Below are 14,298 nucleotides of genomic sequence, written 5' to 3'. Positions count from 1 at the left end.
TCATTAGATGACTGCTTCAAACATTAATTTCAAATGTTATGGAATATAGTGGAATAACTATATTTTAAAATTTCAATTTCATAACAATGAGGATTTTAATATAATAGACATCAAACATGCATATATGCATATGTGTGCACATGAACATATGCACTCACTTGGTCACTAATCAATCAAATTACTTAAATTTTAATAATAAAAATATGACATAGGAGGGTGGGCCATCCTGAACAAATGCTGCTTCGATAAAGCATGTTATTATTCCCTGGGAATTTTAAAATGTCTAGTATTTACTCAAGAAGAGAATTTTGTCAAACCGCTAGTTTTAATAATTGTTAAAACAATTTCTCAAATGGAAAATGAATTCTAATGTTCAAATGATATATTTAAAATTTCTGTATATGTGTCCACTTTTTATTTCCTTCTAGCAGTCTCTAAAGAGAACAAAACATACAAGCCTGAATACAAAAGGCTGATTTTTTTTTCGTTTCTCTTCAGTGTTATGTAAAGAAAACTACAACTCTTCCTTTGATCACTAGGCTCTTCCATATCTATCTCCCATTATCCTCCTCTGTGCATGGCGTTCTTCAACCCTGCCCACTGCAGCTCACTACTCCCCACTCACATTCCACTCAGACAACTGAATTTCAGTTTGGAAAACATATAGAATAAGACACACGAGTAACTTTCCCAGTCAGATTTGAATGAAGCATCGGTTTCACACAAAGCTGAGTTTGTAGAAAGAGAACTGCGGCAAGTGCTCGGGGGTCAGAGCGGCCATCATGATTTTTACTGTTTCATTAAATAGTCCGCACAGTACAAGCGGGGAACACTCAGTGAACACATTACCAATTCCTGCCCTTAAACTGTTTGGATGATGGACAGGGAGATTTGGAGAGGAGCCAAAGCAGGGATAGTGGTTGGAGTGGATATAGGAGATTTTGAAGGAATTAAGAAATAAAAGTTTATATTATGAAGTGCAAGGAGAAGGAATCAAAAACCACAACCAGGTCAAGTTGAGGAGGTAACAATAGTACAGTTAGGGCTTCAAGGATTACCCCACCACCAACTTGATCAAGTGTACTCAATAACTAATCAATGATAATTTGAGTATCTCTTTAAACTAAGTAAGTATTCTCCATTGAGTAAAGCATGTGGACGAGTCAATCTTCCTTCTATGTTTTCACTGTGAAGCAATGTGGTCTGTGACAGACAGCAGCACCCCCTCCAGCACTACTGGTTTCAACAGCAATTAGGCTTAGGCAAACTCTCCCATCCAAGTCGTCTCCAGTTGTAAAAGTGAAGTAGAAATTCTACTCTGGTCAGGCTGTGCTGGAATTTTCAAATGCAACAAACTATAAATACTACATTGTTGTGAACCCAATGATATAATGTCAGAAATTCAATTAATTTAGAGTACTCCAGCAAAAAACAAACAACAACAACAACAACAACAACAAAAACAAAATGGGGGGGAAGGTGCTACAAAAAAAATCGATCAAAATTGACAATTAATGGTATTTCCCCACAATGGCAAAACATAAGAATTCATTAAAATATCCAATTTCATGACTGAAATCTCCCATATATTTAAGGAAAGGATTAAACTTTAAAAAGGAGTTTATTTGCCAAGACATGTGTAAAGTGGGAATTTTTCCGCTAAGTACCGACTTGATATGATGGTAAGTACTTTCTACAAACACTTGAAACACTGTATTCTTTGGAAACCATCAGATTCATATTTCCTTACAGCTCAAGTCAATGCAAGGCAGAAAGGCCGAAAAACAAGAATGTCAAGCTTGAAGACTTGAAGAATAGTATTTTATCGGTTTTCAGAACTTTGAGTATTATTTATTGAATAGTTAGAAGTACCCACACAATGAAGCTCTACATTGTTGACACATTTTTTTTTTCAGACAGTGGCTTCGAAATGACTCTATTAACAAACTTAAAGACATACCAGATCAACATCAGCTTTTCTGTAGGTCAAAGCTTCAACTTTGGAATCCAGTTCTGTTTGTATTTGATCTCTTCTTTTCATAACACCCTTCATATCAAAACAAAAGGGTAAATCAAGTTGGGGTTTGCTGTAATTATCATTGCCTGTAACAACTATTTATATTTTAGAATATAAATAATCAACAGGAATGTATTTCTGATGTAATCAGTCATTTGGAATCATAATATTTTTATAGAGTAGGTTTCTTTACTCTTTGAAATCACAACTGTAATCAAGTATTTAAAATTATTTTTTATAAATCTTGTATTAGGTCTCCCTGGGTACATTTTATCAGTTCAAGTATAACATACAAGCTTAATATTTGATGGTGAAAGCTTCAAGGAGAGCAGAGAGCAGAACAAGTAAACACAAAAGGTCAGTGAGAGCAATGGAAACATATGTCCCATCATCCACTGGGGCACCTGAGAGGTCACCTGAGTCACTAACCTGAAAATATCTATAATCAGTGGGCCATCTTCTTTGACCCAAAAAAGACAGTTAATCAAACCAGTAATTACAGCACAGAATCAGAGAGCAGGAACATAAATTCATACCTTGAGAATTTCACTAAGACTCAAAATGTATAAAATTTATCCATTAGCTAAGGTTTGGCTTCTTTGTTTAGCTGATGGCCCAATGTCATCTTCTTGAACAATTATAACTTCATGTTTCAATGCTCTATACTTAAAACACCTTTGGGGATCAATGAACATGTAGCACCAATCTACACCTTTAATATATTTTCCCTGCTTTTCACATTGCCTTTCTTTAGGTAACTCAATTGTCCTTCAACATTTAGACTTAACATCAGAGGCATGAGCACTTGTCCCCCATAGTCCTCTTTCACTGGGCTTTACAATGTGAATTAAGGAAATATTAAAACTGACTCTGGGTAAGAAACGAACTCAGCCATTGACAGGAGAGATGCAGCACATGAAGAGATGCTTTATAGAGGGAAGCAGCTAGATTCAAGGTGTGTGGACAAACTGAACAACATGGCTCTGAAGCATTCCAAGGAGAACTGGGAATCAGTGGATTAAAAATGTGTCTAGAGACAGAGTGAATCAAGTTTCTCTCCTAGCAGAATTGCCTCTCTCTGGTAATTTCCAGGCAGTTAGGAGCTGCTAGATTTCAGCAGCGCATGAGGCCTCATGTGTCTATGAGAATCTATAGGCTGTTAACAGTTGCTAGGGGACAGAGAGAAATTCCGTTACCACTAATAAGTTGTTCTAGTTTCTATAACCACCTCTTCCCTGACCTGTAAGCATCCCAATGAAATTTAGTGGGTCATTCAGTCAATCAATAAACAAGATATGAAAGAAGAAGTTGGGAAGAAAAAGTATCATCCAGAGTGGAAGGGGTTAATGAAAATATTTACATGTATGAAGATGTCATAATGAATCCAACTTTGCATAATTAATTTACATTATATAAGACACAAAAATTATTTTAAACATTAAAATTTTTCCCAATCTCAGCAAAAACAATAGAAAATTCAACTAGTTGTCACAAATTCCTTTATATCATTTACTTTGATTAATGTTAAGTCACATTTTCTTTCCTCTAATCTAAATGATTCATACTATCATTAAGTCCCATATACTCAAATTCTACTTCTATACTGTGCATTAATTTATAAATATATTTTACTAAAAATATATATTATAAGATAGCTAATAAAGATAATATAATTTTAATCATTTTATTAAGGTATCACCAGTGATTATTTTAACTCAGATGAAAATATCTCAGTATAAAACAGAAGCAGAAATGTAATATAAAAACTAGTGATTATATCCTAGGTGTCTAAAAATAAATCAGTCCATAAAGGAGTTATATAATGGGTCTTTCTAGTGGCTATTATGACTATTTTTCAGAGCTTTAATTGCATAAGATTTTGCTTTCATGGTTTCTAGCTTGACTTTAACATAGCAATAAGTATTACCTAACTGATAAAAGCAAACAGACAAACTATATTTCTATGAAGGATCACAAGGGGAGGTGATTAATGAAAAAAAACAAAACAAAACAAAACAAGAGATGCAGTTGACTCAATAGACGGAGAGAAAGAAGACTTCGCAACCACTAAGCATGGAGTCTCTGAGAAGCAAGGAGTCTTTGTTTCTAGAGAACTCCACAGAATCCAGGTAACATCAAAAGTCTGAAAAGTTCATGCAAGATTTAATGACTCTCAAGTAAAGGATAAACATGAGAAACAGGAGAAATAACTCATGCTTACATGGTTATGTTACTTTTTCTTACCAAGATAGAAACAATTAAAAAAATTACTAGAGATCAAGGTGTATAAAATGAGATATCAGTTATGGCCACAATTTCAAGCCAAAGGCGTTATGTTGGAATATATGCTTTTACACCTCCAATGTTATCCTCCAACATCTCCCTGAAATACTAGACACCAGAAGGTGCCTGCATACTGAGAGCACAGAACAATACAGGACAAAACCCGCTGTCACTGCAGACAATATTACCAAACAAGTGCAAGTATCTGGAAATCTTAAGTTGAACTGAGGAAGAATGTAAGATGAATATATAAAGAAAAAAAAAGCTTTTTACGTGGTGTAAGAAAGCATTTTAACTTGGACAATTTCTTTTCAGAAGCAGTCTGAAGACACAGCATACATGTATGAAGACCCTACTCAATCACTTTCTATATAATATATAGAAATATATATTATATATTATTTATTATATGTAATAAATAATATATACTATAAGATAGCCAATAAAGATAATATATAATATATATTTATTATATATTCTCTATATATAACATATGAAATATATGAAATATGTTTTAAAATCATAAATGATACAGTCAAGCAACTCTCAAGGAAATAAATCTATAAAGCATAAGAAAGACATGTTTTAAAGCAAAACTGAATGTTAGAAGACTGTTCCTTAAGTAAATCTTGACTGAGGATACTTTGTATTGAAGACAATCACATAAATTGTTGGTGTTCCTATTGAGCATCCCAGTTGTTGTCTGTGTGGTCATTCAGCCATTGGTTCATGGCTACAGTGAACAGTTGTCTCTTAGGCATCTACATGGAACTAAAACATGATCCGACTAAAACATAATAGAGTGGTAGAAACACAGAGAGCGCATCACGACGTGGACAGCACTGAGACTCGTGTGAGAGGGTCTTACCACTAACATCTCACTGTAAAGCACATACTCGTGGACGACAGGGAGCAAAGCCTCCGACAGGCCGGACATCCGCTTCTCCGTGGCCTTACAGCACTGTTCAATGCAGCTGGCAATGCCCTTTAATGCATCAACCAGGTCTTCTTCTGAGGCTGACCATAGAATATGAATAGGGCCGTATTCTTTCATTTCATCAAAATAGTCTAGAAGAAAGTGTCTTTGTCAGTTTACATTTTTTAAAGATTTACTTTTTATTTGTATTCATTCGGTTGGCTATGTGAGTGTATGCATCATGTTCAGGTACCCACAGAGAGCAGAAAGGGGTGCTGGGACCCTTGAAGCTAGATTTGCTGACTGCTGTGAGTCCACATCCTCTGGTAGACCAGCAAAAACTCTCACCCGATGAGCCATCTCTCCAGCTTCTATAAAAAGTTTTTGAAAATTCCCATATCATAGAGAGCATGAAAGGACTTTGTCTCACTCTCTACATGTTCTGACATTTGGATATAAGCAAAGGCTTCTATTATCCGTCATTAACTAACCAGTCTTTGCAGATTGTGCAAGTCAGTTTTTGAAGTGCTACTAAGTATAATCAAAACTAGATTCTTTTCTATTATCCTAGCTTGGAAAATTATATTATACAACCTTCATAGTTGTTATAAAATTCCACCTATCATGTAATTATATATACATATTGTATCTAAGTATGCAGAGCCAAGGTTCTAAACAAAAGGTGTCTTTCTTCTGTTCTTTTAACTATACAAACTCGTCAACAGTAATTACTACCCACTAACCTAAGCAAAACTATAGGCTTTCTTCCTTTACTCTCCAGGAATCACCGTACACACAATATCTTCTAGAGTTCACCTTTTTCCACCCAGTATAATTCACTGAAATGTATCCTGTCATTCAAAGCTACAACTAGCACAAAGTTTTCCTATGATCAAATGAACTCAAGAAGTTAAGATTATCTCATGAAGATAAAAAGTTTTATTCAGAGTTCTTCACTTTTCAGAGTCTGGGCTCATCTCTATTGAAGATTAATGACCCCAAAACAAGAAACAAAATTTTTAACAGTTCTGTTCTCAGTATGTGTGTACGCTGATGGTCCTCATTAGACAAGTAACTAATTTTTACTGTAGAGCCTTCTTAAAATTATACAGCTTTCAAACCACACCCCCACACCAACATTTAGTAAGTTCTCCAAGAGTTCAGCTAGTAACATATGTATCAAGTATACTGTGAGGTCTAGGGCAGGTGTGGAGAGCCTTATTGGGGTGCCGTGCTGATTGACAGGAGTCTGACATTGGCTGAGGACAAGGGCAAGCAGGAATCTGACATTAAGGCAGAATAAGAAAGTAGGTTATAGCAGAAGCAAGCTTCAGACAAGATTCTGGGCTTGGGCAAGAAAGTAGGCTCAGGTATTTTGGTCATCCTTACACACCTTTGGAAACAACTGTCACTGAAATGATGTGGGACTTTGCTTACTGCCTTGACAATTTTGTGTTCACTGTCTTGCTTATTCCTTATTGTACTACTATTGACCTTAATTCCTGCATGTAATTAAATTGGTATAAAAATGGATTGAGAATTATTAAACCCGCCCTGCAGTCTCAGAATTGACTGGGGTCATGCTGCAGCTTTTTCTAATTGTCTCTTTCTTTTCAATCCTCAGTCCTGCGTTGGAGAACCTGTTGACTGACTGAGCGGGCTTGGTCAGGCAGGTACAGCTGCAATCTCTTCTTTATTTTATAGCACAGAGAAACAACACAATAATAAATATGGAATCAGAAAAGAAAACCAAGTCTTTTTTTTTTTAACGTGCAGAATAAAAATGATCAAAAATGAGGGCACTAGTAACCGCTCTCAAGCTAGTTTCCTGATATGGATGTGAGAATACCCTGCACAGGTTAAATTTCAAAATTCCTAACGGAATCTCCAATATGTCGAGTAGAATCCTGTCCCCAGTTCTCTTATGTATGCTTCATACCTTTTCTTCTTTTTTAAATTAGTGTTTCTCACTAAACAGTATAGTTTAATCATGGTTTCTCCTCCCCCAATTTTCCCTATACCCTCCCGATCTTATATAATGAGAACTCTCCAAGTTTGGGCCAGAAGCATTCACTTTAAAAACAAGAACTCAGATTTAGCAAATCTGCAAGAACTAAGCTTCCTTCACAAAGACTGAAGCCATTAAAGTTCTCCGTGATGGTAAATTCAAAGCTTATGGACATCTCTGGGGCCCTCAGGGGCCAGCAGTTTCCAAGCATGCTTTGATTTGCTGTCCAACTCGACTGTGCACAAGGAATCTGCTTCACAGACCTAGAGTCACAGAAGCGACTTAACTAATTCACTTCCTGAGAATAAGAAAAAACAGTAAGGCAGGGGTGGTGGTGCACACTTGACAGCCCAGCAGGTGGGAGACTAGGCAGAAGTCCATAGTGAGGCCCTGTGCACAGAGGAAAAAGGGGGAGCACAGGAAATATAAAGGAAAGCAAAAAAGAGAAGGAAAGGAAGACAGACAGACAGAAATATAGAAAGAAAATGACAGCTGTAAGGAGAATCAAACCCAATCATTAAACTGCATTCAGTCACTACAAAGCAAAATAATCTGTACATCTACAAAAATAAAACATGTCTGCTTTATATTTAAATTATTTCTATATTGTTACTTCTCTGTATGTTTATGTATGTATATATATGTATGCATGCATGTTTGAGCGTGCTCATCCATGTGTCTGCACTTGGAGGCTAGTGGTGTTTGGTCTATGGCTTTCCATCTTTTATTTCCAGGCATGTAAATCTAGGGCTCCCCTATTTTTGGTATAGGCTGACTGGCCAGCGAACCTCTGAGATCTCCCCTCTGCTGCTCAGCTGTGGGGTTACAGAGGCATGCCTTTGCACCCAGAATTGATATGATTGCTGAAGATTCATACTTCATTTCTCACGATTCCACATCATGGACTTTAACCACTGAGCCTTCTCCTGCTTCCAATTCTCCCTCCCCTCCCCTTTTATATACATATATGTATTTATTTGGGGAGGGGTGGAGCACATATATCACACTTTGCATGTGGCAGTCAGAGGATACCCTCAAGGAGTCAATCTCTTTTTCTACCATATGGATGCTACCTACATAGTATACACTAGAAATAAAATAAAATCTCCAGTTTAGTGATGGATATAGACAAGTTACAAATTCACAAATAAGGTGTCAGTAGAGTGACTTCTGCTTGTAAGTGGTTCCTCCTCTTCAGTACCAACATATATTAAAAACATGTTTGCTGGTTCTCCCGCCTACAATTTTAAAATTAGAAAATAAATATCATTAAGCAATTGGAGTAGAATCAATAAAGACTAAGGATTAGCATGGTTTTTAAAAGGTAGATAATAGGAAAGTCCACTATTTTTCTAATATGTAAATTTTTATGAACTAACACATCTTTCTCCTCAGTACCAGCAAAATGCTGAAATTCAATTCCTGAGATGCCACTGTTTCATTTTTTGAGACACGGTCCACGTTGAATATTTGACACCAACTTCATAAACTAAATTGAAAATCTCAAGCTCAGGGCTGGCATTGCCGTCATGTCATAATCTTCATGTGGAAGATAGAACAGCTAGGGCTCCACATCACCAAGGAAATGTATGTGCATATGGGAGAGGGTGTGTATGTGTGAACGGGTGTGAACGTGTCTCTCTGTGTTAGCGGGTGCTCATGCACGCATGTGCGGGAGTGGGGCGGAGTCAGAAGACAACCTTGGGTGTTCTCCCTCAGGAGCTGCCCACTTGGTTTTAGGAGAAGGGTCCTTCAGTGTGACATTAGGCTCAGTGATTCAAACAGACAAACAGACTTATTGAACAATGAACCCCGAGAGCCGCCTAACTCTGTCACCCCAGCATCAGACATCCATCCACCTGCTATGATACACGGGTGCGGGAGATCCGACTCAAGTCAGGATACCAGAGAGGAAGCAGACCAAGCACATTACTGCCGAGCCAACTCCTCAGTTCCTCAAACTTTCTCAATGGATGTCAGGGCCTGAGGCATTGTTTGTAAGTAAAACCCTAAAAAGTTGTCACCACACCACACCACACCCCACCACCACAGCCAAAGTGTAGATGAGAAAGAGGTTGGGTATCTGTGTGCTCAGTCTTTAATGACATACCCCTTTCTTCCTTGTAAATCCTCTGAGATATTTTATCTATTAAGTTTATTTTCTGGCTGAATGCTTCAATGAAGTTATTCATTTCCATGAACTCATCTGGCCGGTTCCTCACTCCTCGCATGGAAGACGCCACTGCTCGGACTGTCTGCCCCATCCTGCTCAGCAAGCCAGGGCCTTGCTTCTTATAAGAAGAGAGTTCCTAGAAGCAGAAAGTGCAGTAAGTACAGCGAGTCAATCGGCAGCACTCCCAGCTGCAGTAAAGCAGACAGAGACAACGACAACGAACCTCCAGGTGTGTCTTTTAAAGCATTCACTTTTAAAGCCTCTGATTTTATTTTTTTGGGGGGTTATCATCCCCCTACACCTCATTCTACTGTATAATGTTCCATTTCAAACTGCTCTTTTAAACATGTAGAAAGTGCTTCCTCAGAGTAGAAGTCTTCAAAACAAAACAAAGGGATAAGTGATTAAGAAGATGTGAGATAAGCAATCTACATCTTTTACATTTATATTTTATGTGCATGTGTGCATATTTGCCTGTATACATGCATATACATGCATAGCACACACACAGAGGACAGATGCAGTGCCCTCAGAGGTCAAAAGAAGGTGTTAGGTCCCACAGTTGTGAACTGAACTCAGTTCATCTGAAAGAGCATCAAGTGCTCTTAACCACTGAGTCATCTCTGCAGCCCCTGGTCTACATTTTAGAAAAGAGATTCCATACACAAATGATCCAGAGAAGATTTCTGAGGACCCACATCACTACTGACAAGAGTGGAAACCTTAATTAGTTCTTCAAGTATACTAGGTAACATTTATCGAGAGCTTGATGTGTTCCTGTAACTATACGCACAGTCTTACATGCACAGCTGACAATAAACCCACAATAGCTTCTATTTCCTTTACTTTACAAAGGAAAATAGGAGGACTGGTAGGGTGAATAACTTTAACAAGGTCCTCGAGCTATTAGGCAACAGGAGGAGGTGGGTGGGGGAAATCACAGCAAGCTCATTGCAGAGGTTCCATTGCTGGTCAGGACACACTCTGCTCTGCAAAGCACACACTGCTTCCACACAGGACACACTCCACTTCCACACAGGACATACTCTGCTTCTTCTGCACAGGACACACTCTGCTTCCACACAGGACACATTCTTCTTCTGTCATGTTCTCATTCTAGTTTATAACCAGACTTTCTGAGCATAGCTCTTGAGCCAATTAGAGTGGGTAAACTGGGACACCACCTCCGCTGACTGGCTGGCTGCAGACAAGGCTCTTTAATAAGACCTGTGCTTAGTTATTTCAGAGTTAACAATAGGAAAGACAGCTACAGATAGGGAAAAAGAAACAGATATACAGCCATGAAATCATCCCTTGAGAAATACAGTGTGCTTAAGCAAACAATAAAATGCAAATCAGAGCTCACTAGGTGCTGAGGGGGCACCGTGGCATTTGTGAAAACATGGGCTTGTTTGGGATGAAATAAAAGTTACAGAGCAAAACATAAGAAAGAGATACATAAACTGTGAATAAAAATAATTCCTGATTTGCAGATTTATAGGCAATATACCATGAACTCAAACATGGAATAAGATATTGTCTGTCTTCCCATAGGTTTTCTTGCCAAAATGTCTTATGAAAACACATTTGTGACCAAAGAGTAACCCTCACGGACCAGACAAGCCATCCATCCAGGAGTACCCCTGACTTCCCTCAGAAAGCATACCTCAGTGCTAGCAGTACAAACTGTACCTGTCAAGCGGTTCTTACAGTCTCTGATTTAACATGTTCTGAGTGTAATGCATACACTATCCTCTGGGAATGAGCTTCTAAGGTTATAGATCAGTGGTTTTCAATCTCTCCAATGCGGCAACCTTTTAATACCTCATGTTGTGGTAACCCCTCCAGCCATCAAATTATTTTTGTTGCTACTGTATATCTGTAATTTTGTTATTGTTATAAATAATAATGTAAATATGCTGGCTATATGATATGTGATTCCTGAGAAAGAGTCATTCCATGACTCCTTTAGGTCTTTTGACCTTCACTTATGTGCTCTAGCATGAATGTGTTGACACAAGAATGGGCACATACACTCATGCACCACAAACAAACACACAAATACACACACACACACAAAAACACACATAAACATCACATACACACAGAACAAAATATTCATGCTTGACCAATGTTGATTACATATGCAAATAGTATTCCTCATTAAATAAAAGTTAACAGAAATAAGAATACGTGTATATGAAGAAGACAACAGATTTCTCTCTTGTTTATTGATGATCAACATGTTGACTGGCACACCAGGGTTATACCTAAAATGTTTTCTAATATATCTCCAATATTTTCTAAAACAATTCACTAGATCAGTTCAAGGACACCATTGCCTAATTTGTAACGGTGAGAAGAAGGGACACGCAGCTGCTGCACACATGGTACTAAGGGCCTTGTGAACATAAAACAGAACATTTACCCAGGCTTGTGCAGTGAGGAAAACCTTGAAATCCTCATTAAACGTTAAAGTTGGATGGTCAGCGATCCTGTTCAGAAACTTGTGGAGTGCCTTCCTGCGGGTCTCAATGAAGTCATCGTTGAAACGTTCCACCATGCCTTTCACGATAAACTTTTCTGGCAATGGCTGAGACCAAAAAACAAAACAAACAACTATGTGAGAACACATGTCCATGGCAGTGATGGAGGGTGGAGGATGGAACTGAGGGACAGAGACAGAGACAGATACAAGAAATAAGGGGACAGAGGTCACAGAGGAGTGCTAGGGAACAGCCAGAACTAAGTATGGCCCAGGACATAAAGGCAGATGCTGTCAACCTGAGTGTGATCTCCAGAATACACAGGGTGGAAGGAAAGAGACGATTCTTACAAGTTGGGCTCTGACCTGCATACATGCTCACACACAAATCACAATTAAAGTAAAACAAAACAAAAACAACCAACCCCCTCCCCCACATAATCTTGCATATAACATGTCATACAAGGTTGCAAAGATTCTGAAGACCAGTTGAACACCTCATCATTTATTATAAAAATAAGTTTTTTTTTTTAAAAAAAAACTCATACTACAGGCTGGGAATATGACTCACGAAGAAGAGAACACTCCTGTAGATCGGGCTGATGACCTGAACTCAATCTCTGGGGACACATGTGATAGAAGGAGAATTCCCCCCTCCCTCCAGTAGTTTGAGAACTCTCTCTATATGACAGCATCCCTGGGCTATCCCCACAATAAATAAATAAGTATAATATACTTAAAAACATAAAGCTAGTCAGGAAGGATGAAGTATCATTCCATGCTATTATAGTAGTTAAAAAAGCTATAGTTAAATCAAAGAGTTTGGAAATAAATGTTCCTAAGATAAGTAAAATTTAGTGGATTTAAAGGTATAATGTTTGGTATTATGTTTTAGACACTCTAACATACTCAAGAAAACACAGTGGCTATATTCTAAACAACAAGAACCCAAAACCCTTATAAACTCACGGGAATAATGAGAGTGGGGTGTGCTTCTTCGAGTTTACCCTTCAACCAAAGGAAATCTTGATAGCGTCGCCTGACTTCAAATTCACTGGAATCAAACTCTCCACGAGATGTCTGAGAGAAGCAGAGAAACATAACAGCCCGTACAGTATAAGACAGAAGACATTTGCTTAATTCTATTTTAGATATTATGAAAAAAATAGGTCCCTCGGAAAACTCGAATCTTAATTATTCAGTGTTTGTCAGCCTGTATTTTCTTTTTCCAGTCATCTATTCATGTACCAGATGAAATTAAGCGAACTTTCCGGTTTTTCCACAAAGAAAGCAAACACCATACTCAAATCTGAAGTCGAAACTGAAAAATCTGTCTTCCAACAGCCATCTGGCTCCCGCGGGCTTTTGACTACTATTACTCTGGCGTGGCTTTCTCGCTTAGAAAGTGTGCTCTGAATGTGGGTCTCAAACATGATTCTTTTCTTGACACGATTAGAATTCAGAATTTGAGGAAAGATCTATTTTTAAAATCTGGAAAATAACCTGAATACGCCTGAGAATACTGTTTTCTTGGAAGGTGTTCAAGTGAACTGCTTTCTCTAAAATCTGCTGTTGGTGTGTAAAAATTCTATCATTTTTTTCAGAGTGACTTTGCCACTTTTCCAAAAGAATATAATTAATGGATATTTAATGTGAAAAGATCTTTTTCCCGTTATTTCTCAAGAGAGGGGTTTTTTTTTTTTTTGAGCTCCATGCTTAAACTCCTAAAATTTTAGCAAATATATTAAATCCTCTCTTCCTACTATACCAAAACTCTGTGCCAACTCATGTGGCAAGGACATGGGTTCAATATCAACCTCACAGCCACTGTTTAAACCTCAGGCTAAAATAAAGTAGCACTTTTCTAGTTCATACTTAGCATCTCATGAGAAAATAACCACTTAAACTGATGCCCTACTTAACTGAATTTTCGCATACTAAAAATTATATACTGTAATATTTAGGTTGAGATTTTCCTACAGGAGTAAAGATGGAATAAAATAAAAAATATTGCAAACATATGTCCTATCATAGTAAATAACAACTATGTACATGGGTGAACCACTTGAAAATTAAGCAGTTTATGTCACAGGGTACAGTTTTAATGGTTTAGAAATTGTTAAGGAGCTTGTGGAAATACAGCATCCTTAAGAGTTGTATTTACAGTATCATGCAGTATATCTTAGTAAACGTTCTCTTTGCAGTTGGAAAAGGTGGGGACACATCAGATGCAGCAGCTTAGGAATCTAAATGTTCACAAAACACTTCAAAAATGTAGTTATTTTACAAAATGACACATGATATGGAAACAGTCAGAACAGAAAATCTACATCCAGTAAAAACATGTCTAACAACATATATGCACACTGACTGATATGTGGATGTATGTATGCATACACATCATGCTTGCATATAC

The 14,298-nt window shown here is 37.6% G+C and overlaps 1 protein-coding gene across 1 annotated transcript in view; it reads right to left on the bottom strand.

Annotated features, from left to right (window-relative positions):
- Snx7 (sorting nexin 7) overlaps positions 1-14,298 on the bottom strand; it is a 90,669-nt gene that overhangs the window by 49,616 nt on the left and 26,755 nt on the right. Inside the window, exons 3-7 of the mRNA XM_052179343.1 lie at positions 12,852-12,962; positions 11,826-11,990; positions 9,335-9,533; positions 5,169-5,368; positions 1,961-2,047 (exon numbers count right to left, since the gene is read on the bottom strand). Coding sequence (XP_052035303.1) covers positions 1,961-2,047; positions 5,169-5,368; positions 9,335-9,533; positions 11,826-11,990; positions 12,852-12,962 — 762 coding nt within the window. The remainder of the gene's footprint in view (positions 1-1,960; positions 2,048-5,168; positions 5,369-9,334; positions 9,534-11,825; positions 11,991-12,851; positions 12,963-14,298) is intronic.

The sequence above is a fragment of the Apodemus sylvaticus genome, chromosome 4 (genome assembly GCF_947179515.1).
Source record: "Apodemus sylvaticus chromosome 4, mApoSyl1.1, whole genome shotgun sequence".
NCBI classification, from domain to species: domain Eukaryota; kingdom Metazoa; phylum Chordata; class Mammalia; order Rodentia; family Muridae; genus Apodemus; species Apodemus sylvaticus.
The sequence above is the reverse complement of the archived record's forward strand: the minus strand, read 5'-3'. Positions and strand labels throughout refer to the sequence as shown.